This window comes from Rhinolophus sinicus, chromosome 9, assembly GCF_057876585.1.
Source record: "Rhinolophus sinicus isolate RSI-liver-muscle chromosome 9, RSI-T2T, whole genome shotgun sequence".
NCBI lineage: Eukaryota > Metazoa > Chordata > Mammalia > Chiroptera > Rhinolophidae > Rhinolophus > Rhinolophus sinicus.
The window spans coordinates 30,042,093-30,065,702 of NC_142509.1; the positions used below are offsets into that span (position 1 = coordinate 30,042,093).

The window sequence follows — 23,610 nt, forward strand, 5'->3', positions numbered from 1 at the left end:
TGGGATCTTGTCTTTCTTTAAAGTTTTAATATTACCCAAATAACCACTTAATTCCAATAAAGTGGTGCAATAGAAATTTTATGGTGCTTAGAGGCACGAAGTCACCTGACCCAACCCAGACAGGTCATCAGGGAAGACTTCCCAGACTCAACACCATTTTAGCCGAGAATTAAACTGTAGGTAAGACCTGAAAAGACACAGAAGAAAGAGAGAAGCTCCCAGGAGGAAGGAACTGCCGTGCAAAGGTGCTGAGGTAGGAAGGACCTCACTTTCTCCTGGACTAACTTTCAGAGTGGGTTTGGGAGATAAACAGGAGCCCAAGGCAGTGGTTCCCAGACCTGGACATCCACCCACATCACCTGGGAAACATGTGAAGAATGCTTCTTCTCAGGTCCCAGCTCTGGAACCTGTGATTCTACAGGTCTGAAGCAGAGCCCAGGAATTGGGTTCTGATATAGTCAGTCGCTGGCATTTCAGCATCCCCAGACTAAGACTATCTCACCCATGTGTGTGCCACCTGTGAGACTTCTGCCCCACAGTGAGCTGGGCTATGTTGCTCTTCACAGGTTCGAGTGGTTCAAGGACCTGGGGCTAAAGTGGTATGGCCTCCCCGCTGTGGCCAACATGCTTTTGGAGATTGGCGGCCTGGAGTTCAGCGCCTGTCCTTTCAGTGGCTGGTACATGGGCACAGAGATTGGTGTCCGCGACTACTGTGACAACTCTCGGTACAACATCCTAGAGGTGAGGTCCTTCCTTAGTCACCATGATAGGAAAGTACAGGGCAGAGGAAGTGGGCTCAGCAGTCCTTTCCCACAACCGAGCTTTGGGGTTAAAACAGAACCTGCCATTCCAGTGAAACCCCTGGCAATTCCAGAGACATCCTTGGCCCTCATAGTTAATATACTGTGGGTGAGGCACTGTTCAAAGCACTCTGCATGTGTTAACATGCTCGTTTAATCCTCACCACAACTTCCAGATATGAAAATCCCCCTTTCACAGATAAGGAAACCGGAGCCTTTTGGAAGGATGAAATGACAAGTTCAAGGTCACACCACTAGCAAGCAAATGGCAGAGCTGTGATGCAAACCCATTCTGGCTTTATGGTCCTATTTCATAACCATTCTGCTACACTGCCTCTCAGTGTCAAACTCTGTTAGAAGGGTTTGACAATGGCCCATGAACTTGGGACAGTTTTTGTCTGCTTTCTGAATACCAAGGGAGGAGAGTTCGCAGTGGTTCCCCACCATGTCCATTTCTCCGTGGAGGGTCTGTTTTCCTCCTGGGCTGCGTCATCCTTATCTACTAAAAAGTGCTGGGGCTAAGTGCTTCCTGGAACTCAACTTGGATGAAAGCATCGGGATTGCTCTGGTTTTATCAGCAAATGTTGTTCCTAATAACGGTCTGCAGTAGTTGGCCTTGTTTCAAAATAGGGCACAGAGAAACAGAGACATTGAGCGCTGGGCCGACGTCACACAGTAAATAAGGCACAGAGTCAAGATTAGGACTGCGAACCAAGTGTTGGGTTTATGTTGTGAAAATCCATGGATATGCACATGGATGGACCTCGAGGGCGTTATGCTAAGTGAGCTAAGTCAGACACAGAAGGACAAGTACTGTATGATCTCACTCATATGTAGACTCTAAAAGAGCCGAACTCGTCAAAACAGAAGGGAATGGTGGTCACCACCAGGGGCTGCGGGGTGGGGGGAGGGGTGGAGGGGAACTGGGGGACGTTGTTTAAGTCCCGCAGATAAGTAAGTTCTGGAGGTCTAATACACAGCACCGTAACTGTAATCAACAATACTGTGTGAGAACTTCAGAGCTGCTAAGAGACGACACCTTGATTGTTCTCACCACAAAAAAGAAATCAGTGTTATGTGAGGTGACAGAAGGGTTAACTAATGCTACAGTGGCAATCGTATTGCATTATGGAAATGTAGCAAACCAACACCTTACACTTGTACACCTGGAACTTACACAATGTTATATGTCAATTATATCTCAATTTCTAAAAAATTCCATAGGTGTTAGCCTGGAAAACAGAAGCCAAGGTCCAGCCTTGCGATACACTGGAATTGCCTAGGGAGCTTTGTGATGCCCACGTCCCACTCCCCAGGATTCAGATGTAACCACTGCAGGGTGGGCCTAGGCTTCAGCATTCTCCCAAGCTCCCTAGAAGATTCCTCTCAGCAACCACTGAGCTGTCCAACCTTCTGGCAGGAAAGGAAAAGACATTTCAGGCAATTTTTATAGATGCGGCTATAGTCACATTTGGGGATTATTTTTAAGCCCTACAAGGTTTTTGGATTTTTCCTGCAACTAATTTCTATTCTTTTAACCAAAGTAATGCTGTAGACGTAACAATTGTAACATGATGGGCTATCCACACTCTCCTCTTTTATAAAATAACTCAAGTTTTATATGTATTTATGTAAAGCAGCAAATGTCTCACTTTCTCCATTTGTGTCACTGTGAAGACCCCAGGCAGAACCTAATGCCTTAGCCTCAAAAAGTGAGTTTAATAATAAGTCTGCTTTCCTGGTCTCTGCTTCCACTCCGATTGCAAAGAGTCACTGGGTAACTTAAATGAGACTGTCTCCCACCAGGGCCCTCCAATTCCAGCTGCCATTATGTACAAATGTTGACAGCTGGGGGTCGGAAGCGATTTGCCCAAAGCTGAGAAATTGTCACATTCTAGCCCCATAATGAGATCTGGGTTCCCACAAGTGACTAGAATTGACAGAGTGAGTGAAAAAGCAAGGCTCCAATTAGTGAATTTGCTATTAGGTCTTCCCCACGCCTGACATCAGCTCCTACTTCAGCTTGAGCTGTAACATAAATGTCAGGGGTTGTTTTTCCCAAGTATTAATAATCTCACCAAAGGAGTCAGCTGGTTGGAGAGCAGCTCCCAGGTCTTGGGCGTATGCATCTTCCTGGGCTCCAGCTCCCAGGTCAACTGGCTGTATGGACTTTGAGCAAATCCAGTCACCCCGCTGAGTCTCCGTTTCTTCCTCTGTCAGATGGAGTCAGGCAGGTGTCCCCATGAGCTCAAAACATCCATGGTCTAGATTGCAAGTAGCAGCCCCTGCAGGGGTGGAGCAGGTTGGGAGGGGAGTTTTTCATACTAGAAAGCAGATGATGTCACTCCCAGATTCACACTTCTGCTTAAAACCCCACAAAGACACTTCTTGTCACACTTGGAATAAATAAAATCCTGGCTCTTGGGCACATCCTTCCTGGTCCTGCATGATCCACTCCTGCTCTTCTCTCTCACCAACTCCCCCTGGCTCACCACCCTCTATATACACTGGCCTTGGTGTATCTCAGATGGTGCAAGCCCCAACTCCCAGTCAGGGGCTTTCAAGGCTGTCTCTCTGCCTAGAACCTACCCTCCCTCCATCTGCAAATGTCTTGCTTCTCCTCCTCATGTCCGTCTCATTAGTGTGCCACCTCTCCAGTGGGCCTTCCCGGACTATCCTGGTTCAATTATCCCTGCCCTTGTATCCCTCCTCATCTCATTTCCTTGTCTTATTTTCTTCCTAGGAATTAGCACTGATCCCAATATTAACTCTCTTCCCCACTGGAAGGTACACACGATAATAAAAGGGCTGACCAAGTCTCTCTAGTTTCCTGCGACCAGTAGGAAAAATCCATCAAAATATCTGCAGAGTGACTGAGTTCATCAGTCCGCCAATGAGTTGATTCACTGATGCACTGAGAAATTCACTGATGACACTAGCTAGCCCTGCCTCTCTTTAGTTTGAGGTGCTCCCGCCTGTGAGTCTGTTTCCTCCCCCTTTCAGGAAGTGGCCAAGAAGATGAACTTGGACATGAGGAAGACATCCTCCCTGTGGAAGGACCAGGCACTGGTGGAGATCAACATTGCAGTTCTCTACAGCTTCCAGGTAGCACCAGGATCCAGGCTGTCCAGCCTCAGAGGGAAACTAAACCTTTCAGAGCCTTGAAGCCGAAGGTCGAGATTCCTAACTGCCAGGAACTGCCTGTGGGGGGATGTGTCCACCAGTGAGGTCTACGTCCAGTTATGCATGCTTTCCTCTCCATTGTGGATCTTGGGTGGGGACCGTTTGAGGAAGAGATGAATAGATGGGGGGAGGGGTGACTTGCCGCTTATGATGTTTTGGAATTAAGATGGCAGGTATCCTGTGTCTTGCCCCCTCTCAGAGACTCAGGCTACTGCTTAACAGACAAATCCTCGTGGTCATTATCAGAAGCATATGAGCACCCAATGTACGTGTCCCCGTGGTGAATGGTATTCTAGTAGGATGGCTATAAAATGTATCATTGAGAGCAAAAGAGGGACACCACTCATAATTGTGTTGGGACAATGGGCAGAAGCCAGGATTCTCCTGGGCAAACCAGGAGACCCACAGAATAGAACTCGTGCTCTATGATTGAGACCCGCTCTGTCCTCTGGGGGCTGCCCGTCTGAGAAGCTGGATCCTCACCCATGGACGTGGAAGCCACACACAGACAGTAGAACGAACATATCCAGTCATGGGCAGATGTGAAAATAAACCATAGGTCTCCACGTCAGGAGTAGGGAGAATGGGTACACTGAGGAATATCCCAGGGAAAAGACAAGTTGAGGTGGGGTCTGGGGAAAGAACTCCCCCCCTCCCCGTCCCCGCCCCCACTTCCCTCTCAGTCATGGAGGAATGAGGTTTCAGTTGTTGAAAATGATGGAACGTGGTTTGGTTGACTGGTATGAAGACTGAGGAGCCACACCAGCAGGGGTGAGAGTGAGATGAGTGATTGGAAAAGAAAAGTGCAGGAAGGAGGCAAGGGTTTGGGGGCAGAGCGGGAAAGTGCCGCTCGGGTAACATCTGACTTCACACCAGCTGGGTGACGGGGACAGTCAGCCCACTCACCTCTGCTGTGACTTACTTGTTTTAATTTTTAAACCTTTATTACTTAAAAATGTGCTTTTAAGAGGATTCCGTATCACCTCCATAAATGGAGAGCCAATATCAGTTGCCATAAACAGAAGAGAATTATAGATTTAAATAAACAAACAAACACACAGAATAACAAAACAACATTGTTAAATTCTCACTAGATGAGAGAGGTTCCTCTTTCTTGTTAAACTAAAGAGAGGGGAGGGGGAGAGGGACATGGGCAAGAGAAGCGTTAAAGATACATCAGCACCAAACGGAGACTTTCTCATGGATATACTCGCAAGGATGGAAAGAGAAATGCAGAGAAGCCTTTGACACTGACTAAAATCATCTCCAGGACCGCCCTTTGGGAAACGCTGCTCTGTGGGGGAGGGAGTCCTGAAATACCCCAGCGTCTCTTCCCTTCTGACTTCTTGTCCCCTCTCCACCCACAGAGTGACAAAGTGACCATTGTTGACCACCACTCTGCCACCGAGTCTTTCATTAAGCACATGGAGAATGAGTACCGCTGCCGGGGGGGCTGCCCTGCCGACTGGGTGTGGATTGTGCCCCCCATGTCTGGCAGCATCACCCCGGTTTTCCATCAGGAGATGCTCAACTACCGACTCACCCCTTCCTTCGAATACCAGGTCCTGCCCCCTCCCTGCCTGCCTTTGCACTAAGTCTTCAATACCTGCCTGTGTTATGCTTCGAGCATGTCTCCATTCAGATGAGCCCTTGGGACATTCAAGGGCTCAATCGCCATGCTTGGCTCGTGGCTACCGTACTGGACAGCACAACCCTAGAAGAAAGATGAATGGAGATGAAATGAGTAGTCTGGGGTCCCAAGGAAAGTGTTGGACCGATGGCTGAGTGGGAAGGTCTAACAGGACAGTGCAGGGAGGCTGGACCAGCCACTCTGTGCAAGGACCCCTGTGGTCACCACCAGCAGAATCACTCCCTTCAAGGGCTGAGGGGTGGGCATGGCTGGGCAGCCACAAGTGTGCAGGTGCCCTGAGCATGTCCCAAAAGGAGCCAGATTTCCTCACTGCAATGACCACGGTCCTCTCTTCCCAGCCTGACCCTTGGAACACCCATGTCTGGAAAGGAACCAACGGGACCCCCACAAAGAGGAGAGCCATCGGCTTCAAGAAGCTGGCAGAGTAAGTCTCCTGATGTAGGTGGAGGGATGCATGTGCCACCAAAACTCACAGAGCCCCAGAAAAGGAGGCCGGGCTGATGGTCGTGCCTCTGACCTCTTCTGTGATAGGATTTCTCTGTTTTCTCCGACTTCCTCACGCCTTTTATGCCTCAGAGTGTGAGATGTGAATGTCACGACAACACTTCTTCCCAATTTTACTTTCCTCACCCAGTTTCATAAGTTCTTATCCTGGAGGCAGTGGTGTGTCAGTAAACCAGCTTTCCTAATAATAAGACTGTTAAGAGTAGTAATAATAATTGTAACGTTTGCCAATTTCTATGGTGTAAATACTCCCACTGTGGCCAATTTCAAGCTACCAACAGGAAGTTACTGAACCCATAGTAGAGAGGAGCTGGTATGAACTGGCTCCAACACACCACTGCCTAAAGGGTGCTCTTGTCCAGGACTGAACTCTAATTTCACTCCATTCATTCATTCATTCATTCATTCATTCATTTATCCAACAAATGAATGCTGAGTGCCAGGCACTGTGCTACTCTCCAGGAATGCCATCATGAGCCAGATAAATATGGCCCCTGCCTTCATGAAGCTCAGAGCCATTCATCTGTCAAAGAATCACACATTATAGTAAACACTGCGAGTGCCTTTGAGGAACGATTCATGGTGCCATAAAGCAGATTTAACCGAGTTTGGGAGGTCAGAGAGGGCTTCCTGCAGGAGATGACAATTGAGCTGAAGAATAAGATGAATAAGACAACTGAGAAAATAAGGGAGGGAAGGAGGTTTATGCGCCAAAGCTGAAGAGTTAACCGAAGAGTTAAGTGTCCCGAATATTGCAAGGTCAGCCAAGGGACCAGCTGACAAGTGGGGTGGAGCCAACTGAGACGATTAAATGTGGAAGCCAGCCTTCTCCTAAAGAAAGAGCTCTACATATCCACTCCGAGACTCCCCTGTTTGGAAGTAACGTTTTTTCAGAGGAGCTACTGTGTTCCCCCGAAAATAAGCCCTAGCCGGACAATCAGCTCTAATGCATCTTTTGGAGCAAAAATTAATATAAGACCTGGTATATTATATTATATTATATTATATTATATTATATTATATTATATTATATTATATTATATTATATTATATTATATTATATTATATTATATTATACCGGGTCTTATAGTTAAATAAGACCCGGTCTTATATTAATTTTTGCTCCAAAAGATACATTAGAGCTGATTGTCCTGCTAGGTTTTATTTTCGGAGAAACAGGGTAGGTATGCACTGAGTTTCTAATTCTTTTCCTTCAGTGCCCTTGGTGCAGAATTCTCTGTATGGTACCCAGTTGTGTAAAAGGTGCCATCCGCGCCACTGACCCCAGAAGCAAGACATGGTAGGTCTTCCAGGAACTCAAACCTAGGTCCTGCCTCCATTAATATGGCCCGAGCATCTCTCTTCCTCCCTCTCCTTCCACCTACCCTCATTTTCCAGTGCAGCAAGGACACATCAGCAGCCATTCTTTCACTAAGGAGAGAATTACAAATATTCTCTAGGGGGGCAGCCTTTGGCGTTGTTCAGTTCATCTGTCACTGAGGGAAGAAGGGAGGGAGAAATCTAAAACATTAATTGCACTATTAAGTTTGGGGTAGAAACAATGGGAGTTAATTATAGCTGCTTTGCTATTCTCCAATCATTCAAAGGGAACCCTGCAGGCACCTTTTAGTCTTCAGTTTCTCCCCCTTAGCCAGAGTGTTCCTGTAGCTTGGGTGGTTCCCCTGATTCTAAAAAAGGATGAATTTAAACCACCGATAATCCCCAGGTGGGAGTAATTAGCCATTTGTCTACAGTGAGATTCCTGGTCAGAACAGGGATGTTTGTTCAGAAGGTGAGCACAGGCATTCCTGAGCCCCTGACCTGTCGGCCACCCCCATGCCCTCATGGATGGGAAGGAAGAAACACTGGTAGGTTCTGAACGCTCAGTTTCGCTAGAAAGAGCCTGGACTTGACATTTAAATTCCCCAAGGCAGCATCTTTCAAATTCATTCTTCCTTTTGTGTGTATTTAGTACCTATTAGGTACCAGGCTCTATGCAAGGCCCTGGATATGCATGGCTGACTAAACCAGACCTCTTTTTTCATTTGTGGATCAATAAACCTCTAAAATCCCTTTGACCTCAATACCTGGTGGCTTATTAATGATTCGTTTCTCGCTCTCGCTTTCTCTCCCTCTCCCCCCCATGACATCTGCTTGTTCATAGCAACATTCTCTATGTTTTTCAGTTCCTATAACAATGTCTGGCACTCAACACACATTTGATGAATGAATGAATGAGCAAGTGAATGAATCATCATCTTTTGGGGACAATACTGGGCAAAGCAAGGTTCTCAAGACTGGGATCGATCAAGTAACAACCGAATAAAACTAACCAACCATTTTAGCTCATGACTAGTTTCTCTAGAGGGATTTAATAAAGAGTAAAGGGGTGTCTTTCAATATGGCGCCTGAACTCAGCCTCCGCGTGTCCCTGAGTCATGACAGATCAGGAGAGTAAGTTCTCTCCTATTACATTTCATGGATCGTGGTTCGTGCCCAAAAGTCCCAGCCTAGCATTTCCCATTTTCCTTTCTATCCTCTTTCTCCCAGAGCCGTCAAGTTCTCAGCCAAGCTAATGGGGCAGGCAATGGCCAAAAGGGTCAAGGCCACCATCCTTTATGCTACAGAGACAGGCAAATCGCAGGCCTACGCCAAAACCCTGTGTGAGATCTTCAAACACGCCTTTGATGCCAAGGTGGGTAGGGGGGCAGTGCCAGGTCTCCAGCGCCTCGTGGTAAATAAAGTTGGGAGGGGAGAGAGGGAAGTCCACAGAGAAGAACCCTTTCAGAATAGATGAAAGCACACCCCAAGTTGCCCTTCAGCTCACACACGCACATTTGCATACATTTCAGGGCATGGTGATGCCCCTTCTCTCTGTGAATCCGCCAGGAGCCCAGGAATCACAAAAAGAAACCCCCAGCTCTAGAGCAGAATGTTAGAGGGTTTAATGAAAATCAATTCTGGAGTCAGTTTGAGAAGGTCTACGTTAAATACAGTTCAGTGGGTTTCTTTGCTGCAGGACTTCTCAGAGCCTTTAATCTGCAAGTATGTGTTATAATCTCCAAAAGAGGAGGCGAACGAATATAAATGTTTCCCCAGCATGTTTGTTTATGGCTCACTTATTTTCAAGATGCATCTCAGGACAATGGGCTTCCCTAGAACCTCCTTTGAGAAATATTGCTCAAGTGATGCTAAGATATAGGGCAGCAATCTTTCCCTAAAGCAGGTATCTCAGACTTATTTGGTCCAGGTCCTCCTCACCTCTGGAAGGAGGATTAGAAAGGGGGCTGAGGAGTTGGTCAGATCCAGCCAGCCCGGTCATTCCAGCCTAGATGTGGTCAAGAAGATTCCAGGATCAGTTGGTTATAAGAAGCTCAAGAGTCACACACAGAATCTGTCTTTACTGGCAGACCATCCCTTGCACCCTGACCCCAGATTCTCGATGTTCCCTCAGGCCACAGTGACCACAGAAAGGTCCCACACTACCAAAAAGCTTTCAGTTCAGCCCACTTGAGCCCATTGAAATAGTGACACCCAGAACTCTTGGTTCCCCCACCAAAGGAGAGGGCTCAAGATGACTCATCGTTTTCCTCTCTCTGTCTCCTTCTCCTTCCCCCATCATGACTGTTCTTGTCCACCTCCTGTCTCTCCTCGTCACCTTCCTCCTTCCTCCCCACTCCACCATTCTCCCACCCAGGTGATGTCCATGGAGGAGTACGACATCGTGCACCTGGAGCATGAAACTCTGGTCCTCGTGGTCACCAGCACCTTTGGCAACGGAGATCCCCCTGAGAACGGGGAGGTGAGATCGGTGTTCCCCTGTGCTGGCGCGTGTTTCCATCAGCGGGAAGGAGGAGGGGCAGCAGTTACCGGCTATTCCGTAGCAAATCCTCCCAGAGCCTCAAAGCCAGTGACTTCAATTTGGATCCAAGTTCTGCAAAGGTTGGACAATTCCAGGTCCGCCACCTCTTGGTGTCCACTGACGAGGGACAATTCCAGGTCCCTAGTGAACATGTCACCTGAGTGAGCCACTTCTTTAGAATAGATGCTCCAACCAAACGCTTGGTGTCCCCTGTTCTAGATGACAGAAATGAGAACAAATAGTTTCATAGAGAGAAAGCCACAAAGGGGATTTGTGTGCTGGGGTGAGGGAGTCCACACCTGCAGTCCTTTCAACAGCTGGCCCTTCCCCGGGCAGCGGCAGCTCCAGCATGGCTGCCCAGCCCGAGCCCCTGACCCTCTGTGACTCCCTGGTCCCCACGCATTGGCTCCTCTGTCACCGGCCAGGACCCCAGACCTTCAGTACTCAACCCTATTCCACCGTCAATCATACACGCTTCACGTTGCATTCATCTCTTTTGACCTCCAGAAATTCGGCTGTGCTTTGATGGAAATGAGGCACCCCAACTCTGTGCAGGAGGAAAGGAAGTAAGTGAATCATCCTCCTGTGTCACATGATACTGTGGGGCAGGGGAGGAGGGGAAATAACTGAAAATTGTCTTTTTGGCACCTGGGGTTCACATTTGAGTTCTAGATGGATGGTGGTGACTGACTTTAGTGGGTGGGTGTCTGTGCCCCACTGGACTTGATATTTTGGTCTCTGACTAGAAGGTTTTGGCTTGGTCAAATCACAGTCCTGTGCCTCAGTTTCTTTTTCCATCAAATAGAGTTTATTATACCTGCTTGAACTTTCTCACTTGTAAGAATGAAGTTAGAAAATAGATGTCCGTGTCCTGGGAAAAGCGAGGAGCACTGAAGTATTGGTTCTGTTCTCCCGCCTTTGGGAACCTACATCCAGAATCAGTGAAAGGAGCTGCTTTCCCTGGAACTTTTCCATCTGATGCTCGCGATGGAGTTGCAGCTATTGTGGAAGTTGCATTCAAAAGAAGGCAAAAAAAAAAATGGCTGTAGTCAAAAGATATTTATGGTGAAATTGCATCTGACATAGGATTGGGTTCTAAAAGTGTTTCGCAAGATGAAACACACCTGTAATCAAAATTACCCTTGGAAAGCCCTTAAATCCCCCATAAAGTAGAGAGCATATGGCACGTGCCTGCCGAGCTGCCTTTCAATGAGGCCAGCACAGCACTTCCTCTGCAATGGAGCAAAGCCCTGTGTCTTCTCCCTTTGAGCATCAGTGTCTGACGTAGCTGGCTGGTGGTTAGAGGCTGTGTGATGCAGAAAATCCCTCTTGGTTTTCTTTTAGCCAAGCGCATGTTTCCAAACTCATATACATTTCGTGTCTGGGGATGGTTGAGTCCTTCATGGTCAGCCCTCGTTCTGTGGTCAACTCCCCCACTCACTCTCCCTGCCCCTCTCCTTCCTCCCCTTCAGTGGCCTCCAGTAGGTTCCCCTCACCCCTCCTTCAGGGAGAGATAGGGCACCAACCATTCTCCCCTCTAGGTACCCGGAACCCTTGCGTTTCTTTCCCCGTAAAGGGTCTCCCCACCCCCGAGGTAACACAGAAGTCCGAAATCTGGCTACAGCCCGTGACAGCCAGCACAGGTAGAGCGTGTGTGTGTGCATGTGTGTGTGTGTGTGCACATGTGTGTGTGCATGGAGATGTGTATGTACATGTGTGTGCATGCATGCCCAATGCCAGAACAGCCAAGGCTACATCCGGGTCTCAAAGAGATCTGAGCTCTAACCCAGGCTATGCCACTAACTCACTAAGCAACCTTGAGCAAGTTCTTTGATGTGTCTGGGCCTCAGTCTTTCTCATCTGCCAAATGGGGAGAAACTCTTTCTGCCCTGACCACCTCTGGGAGCTGTCGTGAGGATCAAAGGATAACAACAAAGAGGAAAGCATTTGGGAAAAGCCTCAAACCTCATACAAATACACGTGCTGTTATTCTTACCCCACAAGCATCAACCATCCCTCCCACACTAACAACACAGCCACCCCCTGATATGTTGCATGACTTATTTACAGAAGTGACTCAACGTGAGACTATTTTAGGGCAGAAAATACACTTACATATATTTAGACCTTTCCTGATGTTGGAGCAAAAACTTTGAGGAACATCCAGCTTAGAAACCCTGCTGCCAGAATGCGTGATTGTCTTTTGCACTCGGATTTGTGTATTGTGTTTGTGTTTTGTTTTGGGGTTTGGTGTTTTGTTTGTTTGTTTGGGGGGGTTGGTCTTAAGTTTTGTTTCATTTTGTTTTGCTTTGTTTTTGCCTTGTCTGAGGACAAAACGTACCACGTTTAGAGGAAAACTGGGGTTGGTTTGTTTCTTTTTAAATCTCAAGGCTCCTGAGCCTCTAGCACTGAGGTCTGAGACCCACTGACATCTTCCTTCCCCTTTGAAGCAATTTAATAAGAAATCCAATCTACTTTCATGCCGCATGTCAGTGCTGAACATTTTTCATATTGACTTGAAATGTGGAATGTGACAGACCCTTGAAATGTCTAAGGACCATAACTTTATGAAAGCGAGTATTGAAGGGGTGGTCCAGCACCATCTAATAAAACTTTCTAGGATGATGGAAATGTTCTATATCTGTGCCCCCCGATATGGCTGCCACTAGCCACGTGTGACTGTTGAGCACTTGATGAATGATTAGTGCACGTGAGGAACAGAACTTTTAACTGTAGTTAATTTAAATTAATGCAAATTTACATAGACCCACGTAGCCAATAGCTACCACAGTAGACAACGCAGGTGTAGCTCCTGCTACTCAACGCGAGGTCCAAGGACCAGTAGCATCAGCATCTCCTGGGAGAAGAATCTCAGGCCCTGTCTCTGATCTACTAAATCAGGATCTGCTTTTTAACCAGATCCCGGGGCTGTTTCTTAGGCACCTTGAAATTTGGGAAGCAAGATAGCATGGTCTAATGGTTAAGGCGTAGTCTGTTCTATTCCTGACTTCCTGCCAATCAAATCATGTTAACTGTTGGGATCTCAAGTTTCCTGAGTTGAGTGTGGTCACAAACCTTTTAAATATAGGTAGCGTCCAGTGCAGGTGGCTACCTATCTTTGTGGTGGGCGAGGGTAAGTTGAGACATTCTAGAAGAGGCCATAGAAGTGTTGTGGTCTCATTCAGCATGCAAGAGAAGGTCCTGGAACCAGGACTGGTCATTTGAAGATCCATTGCGGTGTTATTCTCAGGAGGAGGGGGGCCTCCACGCTAGAGCTCATGACTCTCTTTCATCTTGACAGGAGCTACAAGGTCAGGTTCAATAGTGTTTCCTCATATTCCGATGCCCGCAAATCATCGGGTGAAGGGCCAGACCTCAGAGACAACTTCGAGAGCACTGGTCCCCTGGCGAATGTGAGGTGAGCAAGGGGCTAGGGCACTGGGGGCGATGGAGGCTCTTGAGGAACTGGACTTCATTGCTAAGTGGGCTTTTTGTTGGCGGGGGGGGGGGAGGGTTCGCCCTTCCACACTATTCATCCCTCAGCCAACCAGCAGCAACCGGGTTGCCCCTGACTCTGCTTCCTATCCACACAACCCCATCACCCATGTTTCACCATCACACAAATTTCACCCCATTCTCAGCACATCGTTTGTGCTGAAGAATGTTGACCCCTAGAAATTACTCAAGAAGCTGCCCTTCTCAAGTGATATGTTTTACACTTAATAGAAACTTCTGGAGACACCCATCCATGACCCAGTGATTCTCAACCCTGCATGCACATCTGTGTCACCTGGAGATGTTTTCTGTCTACTCAGAACCAAACCCCACTTCCAGAGATTCTGGTGTAACTCGTTTAGAATTGGGCCCAAGCATTGCTTTTTTTTTTTTTTAATCCCCAAGGAACTCTACAGTCAGATTTGAAAAATACTGGCCTAAACCCATGTCCTCCAAAGCACAGTCTCAAACCGTGAGATAATTTCAAGCGGTAATTGGACACACATTTTGTGTATTTTGTGTATTCAGTGTAGTGGGTATTTGGAAGGAAATAAAATTGGATGTCAAACCTTTAGTTTCACAGATATCGGTCAAGATGAGGCTGATATAAAAGCAGAGTGTCCAGGCCTGGCCACCAAGCTCTCACTTTAACTGAACCTTCTCCACACTTGCTTAGGGCAATGCTTAGTAGGCAATACAGAGTACGGGATTCCCAGATGTTGAGGTATTATGTCCATCAGTACACTTTTTAATAGACTTAATGTTTTTAAGCAGTTTTAGGTTCATAGCAAAATTGAGGGGAAGGTACAGAGATTTCCCATGTACCCCCTGCCGCCCCCCACCCCCCCACCCCCCACACACACGCACACACACACACACACACACACACACACAGCTTCCTCTACTGTGAACATCTCACACCACAGTGGTATATTTGTAAAACTGATGAATCTACACAGACACGCACAGTCTGTAGTTTACATGAGGGTTCACCCCTGGTATTGTACATTCTATAGGTTAGACATCAGTACATTTTTTTAGCTTGACACTTCACATCTGTGGTGTGACAGACTCATTTTTCCCTTGTTAAATCTACCGTGGCTTAAAGCAGTGGTGACAAGCTGCAGCCTGCAGGCCAAATCCAGCCTGGCCATTGTATAATTTGTATACATCCCATGAGCCAAGAGTAGGTTTTATAGATCAACTTTGCAATTCATTTGATGATTAAAAATGCACGGCCTTTGAGCCCCAATTAAGCAAAATGTTACCCCTGCAAAAAAGAATTACATTCTCGTTGGTAGAACTATATTACTCAAACAATTGTACTCCACTATAATTATTATTATAGTTATTATTATACGTTTAACTTTGTCAATAAAAAATGTGCAGGAATTTTTCTTTCTTGTTATGTAAGTGTCCACATAATAGCTTTGACATTTTTTTCTTTGCCTATAAGCCAAAATATGTACTATCTGGCCCCAAATATAATAAGTTTGTCAACTCCTGGTTTAGAGGCTTAAAATAAGAATTTTGAAAGCATGAGGTGAAGATTGTGATGGAAACGCGAGTCTAGGTCGTGAGTGGGAAGCAGGTCTGCAGGTGCCTCAGGAAACGTATTAATGACTTAATCACCTGAACCATCTGTTAGTGAACACAGGTGGGCTTGATGAGCTGGTGAGCACAAATGAAAAGCAAGTTAAACAGCGTGATAAGTAACTAATGCTATGGGTGGTAGTCAAGTATGGCGGATGGAGTGAACATAAAAATTGCAAGGTTGGGAGAGCCATCCCCTAACCACATGGCATGACAAATGCTAGGTATTTCCAAATCTGCTTAGACTAAGGGCACCCCTCAACCCATTCCATTCCTGGTCACCAGCTCTCTCTACCCATCAAGCTATTGTCCTTTGAGGAAAAGGTGAGGAATCCAGGTCCAGGAAGAGCATAGATGAAGGAGTGATGGGGGGAAATACTGCCTAATCCCCCACACTTTCATTGGAAAAGCTCTGGAATTCCAGGGGCTGGGGAAAGAGGGCAGCAAAGAAGAGGAGAGTGAGATGAGAATGCATGAATGTGGATTTGAAAGGAGTGGATGTTAACCTTTGTTAACCTTCATTTGATCTGTAGGACACCTGGACCTATCTCAGGTTCATTCTCCAATGACAGAGAGTCCTTTCCCAGCTTTCTCACCTCCTTCCTTCAGTTCCCATCTCCATCTTTCACCATCTTGGCCCCCTCATCCTAAAAAAGAGATTCAGGGGGCAGAGGCAGATCCTACATGGAATAGCTTAAACAGCTCCACTCCTTGCCCGTCTGAGATGACATCCACAGCACAACACTCTGACCTGGGAAACAAGCAGGGTGGGGGTTCTCGTCCCACCTGAGAACCTGTCGCCCAATGAGGTTGAGAACTACAGCCAGAATCAAGCCCTGGAAGTCTGACATAGTGTCTGTAGGACACAGTGAACTAGCAAGAGGGGCCGTCTCCGTCACAACCCTCCACTTTCCATGCTTCACCACAACCCCACCTCAACATAGAGAAAACTCTTATTAACTTGACCCCCATTGATGCAGACACTGACATTTTCTTGGAGGTATATATGCAAAGATGGTTTGCGAGGCAAATTCATTTGACAGGCAGTGCAAGGGGTGGAGCCAGCATATTTATAAATCTTTCATGCCCTTTTAGAAAAACCTGTTTACACACCATCATTTGACGTGTTTTAACAGTCCTCCCGATCTCATTAATACAGGTCCCCGAACACCTCAATGTTATAGTTTTCATTATCTTGGTACTTAAAACGGATCTAGTTTTGTAGAATTACAAAACCTGTAGAATTCAAGCTTTCTTCCAATAATGTAGACTAATTTCCCCCCAATTATTCCAGCTTAGAAATGGATACACAAGAAACCAGCCAATGATTCTGGGTCATCGTGAACCCCAACCCGTCTGCCTTAGAACCAATGGAGAATCTTCTTCTGAGGATAGTATTACCCAGCAGAGACCAGAGGAAGGGAGAAGAAGCCACAGGGCTCCCAGATTTTAAGTTGGCCTTCCCCAGATATGCTTGGGGTTGTCTGACCTAAACACAGTCCTTCTTAAGATAGCAGAAGTATTAGCCGGCTCAGGTGGCCATAACCAAATACCACAGACTGGGTGGCTTCAACAACAAATTTATTTTCTCACAGTTCTGGAGGCTGAAAGTCCAAGGTCAAGGTGCCAGTGGGACAATTTCTGGTGAGGCCTCTCCTCGCAGCTTGTAGACAGCACCTTCTCGCTGTGTCCTCACGTGGCCTTTCCTTTAGGCACATGCAGAGAGGGAGAAGGAGAGAGGGAGACAGAGAGAGAGTCAGACTCTGGTGTCTCTCCCTTTTCTTATAAGGACACCAGTCCTATTTAATCAGGACCCTAACCTCAGTTACCATCTTAAAGATTTCATCTCTAAATACAGTCGTGCTGGGTTATGGCTTCAACACATGAATTTGGGAGGGTACATAGTTCTGTCTGTATCACCACGCACCCCCTTCCCAAATACCCCCATAGTCTCCTAGCATAGACTTTCTGTTGTCTTCCTGGCAGGTTCTCGGTGTTTGGCCTGGGCTCACGGGCATACCCTCACTTCTGCGCCTTTGGACACGCCGTGGACACCCTCCTGGAAGAGCTGGGAGGAGAGAGAATCCTGAAGATGAGGGAGGGGGATGAGCTCTGTGGGCAGGAAGAGGCTTTCAGGACCTGGGCCAAGAAAGTCTTCAAGGTAACTACCTGCCCAGATCTCAGAGACCCTGGGGGAGAAGTCATGCCCTCCACGACCCACAAAGACAGAGTAGCTAAACCATCAGAAATAGAAGAGACTTGAGAGGAGCCTGGTACTTGCCCCATGTATCCAGCCAGGAGACACCTTTGACCAACTCACATGCGTGTAGGTGGTCTTAAGACACACATTCTCCACCCTGAATCCAACCTCGTGCATTATGACTAAGGAGTTGGGCTATAAAAAATATTATGGAGTCTTGGAATTTCAGGGCTGGAAGGAATCCATCCCTCACTCACATTTGGTAGCCAAGTAGACGAAACACACAGAGTTGGTTAACCAAACCAGGGGCCATGCCTCGACCTGAAACTCAGATCTCACCAATTTGTCTCCTTTGACAAGCTTATTCTTCTTATACTAGCTATTCACTGACCAATATGGCAGCGACTAGCCACATGTGGCTCTTTAAATGTAAAGTTAAAGTACCTCACATTGAAATATGATGAATGGATAAATAAAATGTAGTCTGTTCACACAATGGAACACTACTGAGCCATCCAAAGGACTGAAGTCCTGCCACCTGCTACAACATGGATGAGCTTTGAAAACATGAGGCTACTTGAAAGAAGCCAGTCACAAAAGACCATGTATTGTATTATTCCATGTATGTGAAATGTCCAGAATAGATCAACCTATAGCGACAGAAAATAGATTAGTGGTTGCCAAGGTTTTGGGGGGATGGAAATGACAGTTACTGCTAATGGGTACAAGGTTTGTCTGGGGTCATGAAAATGTTCTGAAAGTAGATAGTGGTAGTGGTTGCAAGGATGCTAAAAACCACTGAATTGTACGCTTTTAAACGGTGAATTTTATGTTATAGGAATTATCTCTTCTTGCTATATATATATATATGTATATGTATATATAATATGTTAACTATATATCAAGTAGAGTTAATTTATATATTATATATTAATTCTATATTAATTTAATATATTATAATTATTATTCTGTATTTGTTTATATATATGTATACTAAATTGGATTTAAAATTCCATTTCTCAGCCGCGCTAGCCACACTTCATGTGCTCAGTAGCCACAAGTGGTGAGTGGTTACCACATCAGACAGGACAGAACATTTCCATCATAATAAAACATCCTGTTGAACAGAACTATTCTAGGCATGAGGTCACAGGAGAATAAATGAATAACGGCCTTCCATCTACATGTGGGACATGATTCAATTGTCCACCCTGGGAAAAAACAAAACAGCAATGACTGTGCACCCACCTTTACCTGCTCCTTCCTGGGGCCTGGAATACACTCTCATCGGCAGCCCCAGCAGAAAGGGAACTATGCAGTCTTCTGTCATTGAATTGACGCTTTTGATCGTAGAGAGCAAGAGGGGAAACTGAGGCCCCTGAGCTCTCACGGTATCTGTGTGGGGAGCCTGTTCCTGCATTTCTTCCTAGACAAGGAGAATAGAGATAACTTGGCTTTTTTCACACCTTGAGACAACTGTATGGTTCTTGACTTCAACCAGCCAACTTGGAGCATCCCAGAAGCGGGGCCTGTTACAAGGCACCGTGTCCTTTAGTGCCACCCCTCCCCCGTGCTCCTACCCCACTCCCAGTCCTGGTAACCACTACTCTGTTTTCTGTCTCTGTAGAAGTGCCTCTTCTGGATATTTCATATGATTGGAATCATATACTTTGTGGTCTTTTGGAACTGGCTTTTTTCACTTAGCATCATGTTTTCAAGGGTCATCCACACTTCATGAAGTGACATAGAGTTATATATTAAATAGAGGTTAGGTCCTAAAGTCAATAGTGTGATATGTCCAGCACATTGGAGGCATTCAAAAAATATATGATGGATTAGTGGATAGATTGATGGATATGTAGGTAGTAGGTGGATGGATGGATGGATGGATGAACGGATGGGTGGATGGATGGGTGGGTGGGTGGGTGGATGGATGGATGGATAAATTGATGGGTGGGTGGATGGATGGATGGATGGATGGATGGATGGATGGATGGATGGATAAATGGATGGGTGGATGGGTGGGTGGGTGGGTGGGTGGGTGGATGGATGGATAAATTGATGGGTGGGTGGATGGATGGGTGGATGGATGGATGGATGGATGGATAAATTGATGGGTGGGTGGATGGATGGGTGGGTGGATGGATGGATGGATGGATGGATGGATGGGTGGATGGATGGATGGATGAACGGATGGGTGGATGGGTGGGTGGGTGGGTGGGTGGATGGATGGATAAATTGATGGGTGGGTGGATGGATGGGTGGATGGATGGATGGATGGATGGATAAATTGATGGGTGGGTGGATGGATGGGTGGGTGGATGGATGGATGGATGGATGGATGGATGGATGGATGGATAAATGGATGGGTGGGTGGATGGATGGAAGGATGGGTGGGTGGATGGGTGGGTGAGGGAGTAGAGGGAGGGAAGGAAAAAGGAAGGGATAGGTGGATGGATAGATAGATGGGTGGATGGAGGGCCTTGGCTGAAAGAGGTCTCTGAAAGCCCTGTGTGCGCCACAGGCAGCCTGTGATGTGTTCTGCGTGGGAGATGATGTCAACATTGAGAAAGCAAACAACTCCCTCATCAGCAATGACCGCAGCTGGAAGAGGAACAAGTTCCGCCTCACCTATGTGGCCGAAGCTCCGGAACTTACACAAGGTACCTCTCGCCCCCCTCCTGGGGAGGCATTCATGACCGTGGGGGGGAAGGAAAGGTCCTTAGAGACACATCCAACAGGTCCTTAGAGAAAGTGGGTTTAATTGCTTTGGTCTCCGTTTAGTGCAGTCCTCCGAAGATGAAAACACTGCTACTGCCCCAGGCTCAGCAACACCTAGGCATGGAAGGTTCTCTCTCCAGCAGAATGGCGTGTTACCCTGAACCATCCTCTTCTCAACTAATTCAACCAGATTTGCTTTGTGTTCTGCATTATCCACAGCCACGCCACCCACCCCACCCAATGCCTCTCTGACCTCTTCTCTTTCATCTCTTCCCTTGACTCCAGAACAAGTGGAATCGAGAGTAGAGTGTCAGTAGAAGCTACAGACTTTTGATTGACAACGGTGTAAGCCATCTCACACTGTTGTTGCTCTTCCCACAGGTCTATCCAATGTCCACAAAAAGCGGGTCGCGGCCGCTCGTCTCCTCAGCCGTCAAAACCTTCAGAGTCCTAAATCCAGGTAGGGGCACCTTGTTCACTCAGGTTACCCACCTCTGCTCCAGATGCCCCCACAAGAAGGGAGGAGTCCTTGTTGACTCTTAAGGACCTCTTCCTGTTACCAACCCAAGTGCCATGGAGACCCCTTTGTTGCTTTGTAGCATCTTGCTTTCCTGCTTTGCCTTGGCCAAGCTCCAACCTGGAGTGACAGAAACGGAGATGGTGGGAAGAGGAAAGAGAATGGTTTTATGGTGAATTTTTAATATAGGCCACACCCTTGTAGAGCTGCTAATTGCATCTTAGTCAGAAATCGCTCAGTCCAGGCACTTGCTCCTGGTGAATGAGTCTTCTCTGGAGTCCTGAAAACATGGCTACCCAGACTCTGCTTAAATTCCTTTGGAAAAACAAGAGGCTCGTTACTGCCCAAAACAGCCCATTCTGTGTTTTGACGTCCTTGTTAGTAATTATCTTCCTATGCTTTAGCTCCAAAGTCTGTCTAACTAGTACTTCACCTTGATCCCAGTTACACTCCCCAGGGACAACTAAAACCAATTCGGGTCTTGCAGATAAGAGACCTCCAAGGAGCCAAGGACCTTGACCAATCTCTCCTGGGTCCTGATTTCTTCCCGTCATTCTTCCTAAGACCTGTTTCCCAGGGCACTCTGTCCTGCTGGGAATGTCATTTTCAGACCTGGTCACGGGGCAGTGGAGATCCTCTGATCTCTGCCAAGTGTGCTCAGGCTATTTATTACCATCCCTGATCTGAACATGACGCACTGATACTACCCGAGATTGCGGGCCTTGTTCTATCAGCCGTGCCGATCTCCCGTGAAGCTTATATTTTTGCTACTCTTAGCTATCACGTCTTTTCAGAATGATCCAGCCAAGACTGTCCGTCCTCCCCCTTGGATAAGTAATTTTTGTAGCACTAATGAACATCTTGGCATTGATCCCCATGGAAAGGAATCTTTTTCACTTTGCAGTTACAGCCCATGAAAATCTTTTGAAATCTTGATCCTTTGCAAAGCACAGGACAAAGAGTGGGCTGTCGAGCGGGACAGCCCTGAGTCCTGACCCCAGCTCTGCCATGCGACAGCTGTGTGACCTTGGGCAAGTTCCTTGGGTCCTCTGAGCCCCTGCTCCTTACCTAGCATGAAAATAGTGGCTATAAAGGTGGCTGATGTTTGTCGAACACTTTCTGTGTTCCATGCACCATTTTGAGTCCCTTCTGTGCAGGATCTCCCATAATTCTGACCAGCCCAGGAAGTAGGGGCCAATACCATCCACATTTTAAGTATGAGTCATGACAATTAGAAAAGGCAAGTCTGTGGCTTTTTCAAGGTCACACAGACATCGTTTCTCTGACTCCAAAGTCAATATGCTGAGTGCCTAGATGTATGGTCTCCACAGCGTGGCAAGGCTGCTCTGAAGCAACCGTGTATCATGTGTTCCCATTGCTATTCCTTATCTATCCCAGCTTCATGGAACCTGAAAACTGGGTGTGCGTGCTCTCTTACGTGGACTGAAAGACGTTGATCAAGTGATCAACAAGAGGAAACCCCAGGGCTCCCGTGTCGTCTCCTATGTTCTCAAACATTAAAGAAACGGGTTGGGAAATGGATCCCTCTGAAGAACTAGTTAAATGCAATATTCAGAGTCTAACAACCTCCGATATAGAGAAGGACTGTGCATGTGAAATACTACACATCTTACTTTCCATTTCTGTCCCATGGAAAGGTGTATGACTTAAGTAGTGTTGTAAGAGAAGGGACTGAGAATCTCCCGGAAATTTCTTTCAGCAACAAACTGTAAAAGACCCAATCTCCAAAATGACTCCCTAAACCATAGGATTTAAAAAGCAAGTTAATTTGCAAATGTTTTAATGCTAAGTTGGACCAAAGTCCCAGAATAAACCCCTCTCCTACCTCTGGAAAGGGTAACTGACTCTATGCTGAGTGATTTACAAGAAATTGTTTCAATAAGGTTAGAAAGTGGAAGACAGGATTAGCACAAAAAGAATCAAATTGTGTCTAGGTGTTTTTCTCTTTAAAAGCATGCTCTGTAGCACTACCTATTTTCAGGCTTACTACCATTTCTAGCTTTTTAAGGTTTGTGGTGTGTTTTACTTTTTTAAGGAATAATTGAGTGAAAAAGCATGACATTTTTTCCCATTTTCCCCTGCCCAAGGCCAAAGTTGGGCTGGATATCACAAATCACCACACTAGAGACCCTTAATTGCAAGCAAAGTGCTTAAGAGGAAGTAAATAGCCTTTTGCAAGGGTGGTCCTTGCAAATCTAAAGAGAAAAGTGACCGCAGTGACTGCCTGGCCCAGAAATAAATTTTCTAATGTATGAACAACAATTAGCAAACAATACAGAAGAGAGTATAATGGAGCACTAATTGGTGGGGTACAGATGTAAGTCCTAGAAGTCGGAAGGAGGAGGGAAAATGCAGGGTAGGTTTTAGATAAGCAAGAGAGATTGAAGAAGGGACATCTAGGAAGAGAATGGCCGGAACAAAAGTGCAGAAGGAACCGGAGCACTGGGCTATCTTGGAGAGTGGCAGGACCTTACAATGGAGAGTTTTTGAGTGTACAATTGATTCCCATCTCCCCTCAGCTAAATTGCCTCTCTCCAGCCTTCGCCATCTCAACAGAGGACATCAACAGTTGGCTTAAGCCAAAAATCTCAAGTGTCCTCCTCACCTCTCACACTGCTCATCCAAGTCTCAGCTGCCACCTTGAGCAAAGCCATGATCACCTAGGATCTGATTGGCTGCAATAGACACCTAGTCTATCTCCTTGTTTCTTGGCTTTTCTCTCCAAGATCTAATTTCCAAATCGCACCCAGAGTAATCTTTTTAAAACGTACATGGAAGCCTCTCCCTCCACAGCTTCACACCCTCCAATGGCTTCCCACTGGATGTCAGAAACTTCCAAACTCCTTGCCATGACCGGTCATGATAAGGCCCTCCTGATCTGGCTTCCGCCCAGCTCTCTGACCTCCTGGTTCCACCACTCACCCCTGCGTTGATCACTTTCCAAACACTCCAGCCTCCTTTCTCTTCCTTGACCGTGCTGCACTATTTCCTACCTCAGGGCCTTGGCACATGCTACTTCCCCTTTCAGGAACACTCTTCCCCCAGGTCTTTGCATGTACGCTC

The 23,610-nt window shown here is 46.7% G+C and overlaps 1 protein-coding gene across 5 annotated transcripts in view; it reads left to right on the top strand.

Annotated features, from left to right (window-relative positions):
- NOS1 (nitric oxide synthase 1) overlaps window positions 1-23,610 on the top strand; it is a 155,923-nt gene that overhangs the window by 117,581 nt on the left and 14,732 nt on the right. For 4 of the 5 annotated variants that reach the window (XM_088800987.1, XM_088800985.1, XM_019753977.3 and 1 more), the window contains exons 10-21: window positions 567-741; window positions 3,804-3,905; window positions 5,351-5,545; window positions 5,973-6,058; window positions 8,689-8,833; window positions 9,836-9,940; window positions 10,508-10,566; window positions 11,542-11,643; window positions 13,302-13,418; window positions 17,075-17,249; window positions 19,813-19,951; window positions 20,391-20,469. In XM_088800987.1, coding sequence (XP_088657113.1) covers window positions 567-741; window positions 3,804-3,905; window positions 5,351-5,545; window positions 5,973-6,058; window positions 8,689-8,833; window positions 9,836-9,940; window positions 10,508-10,566; window positions 11,542-11,643; window positions 13,302-13,418; window positions 17,075-17,249; window positions 19,813-19,951; window positions 20,391-20,469 — 1,479 coding nt within the window. The remainder of the gene's footprint in view (window positions 1-566; window positions 742-3,803; window positions 3,906-5,350; window positions 5,546-5,972; window positions 6,059-8,688; window positions 8,834-9,835; window positions 9,941-10,507; window positions 10,567-11,541; window positions 11,644-13,301; window positions 13,419-17,074; window positions 17,250-19,812; window positions 19,952-20,390; window positions 20,470-23,610) is intronic. The other variant, XM_088800988.1, reaches the window with a different exon arrangement.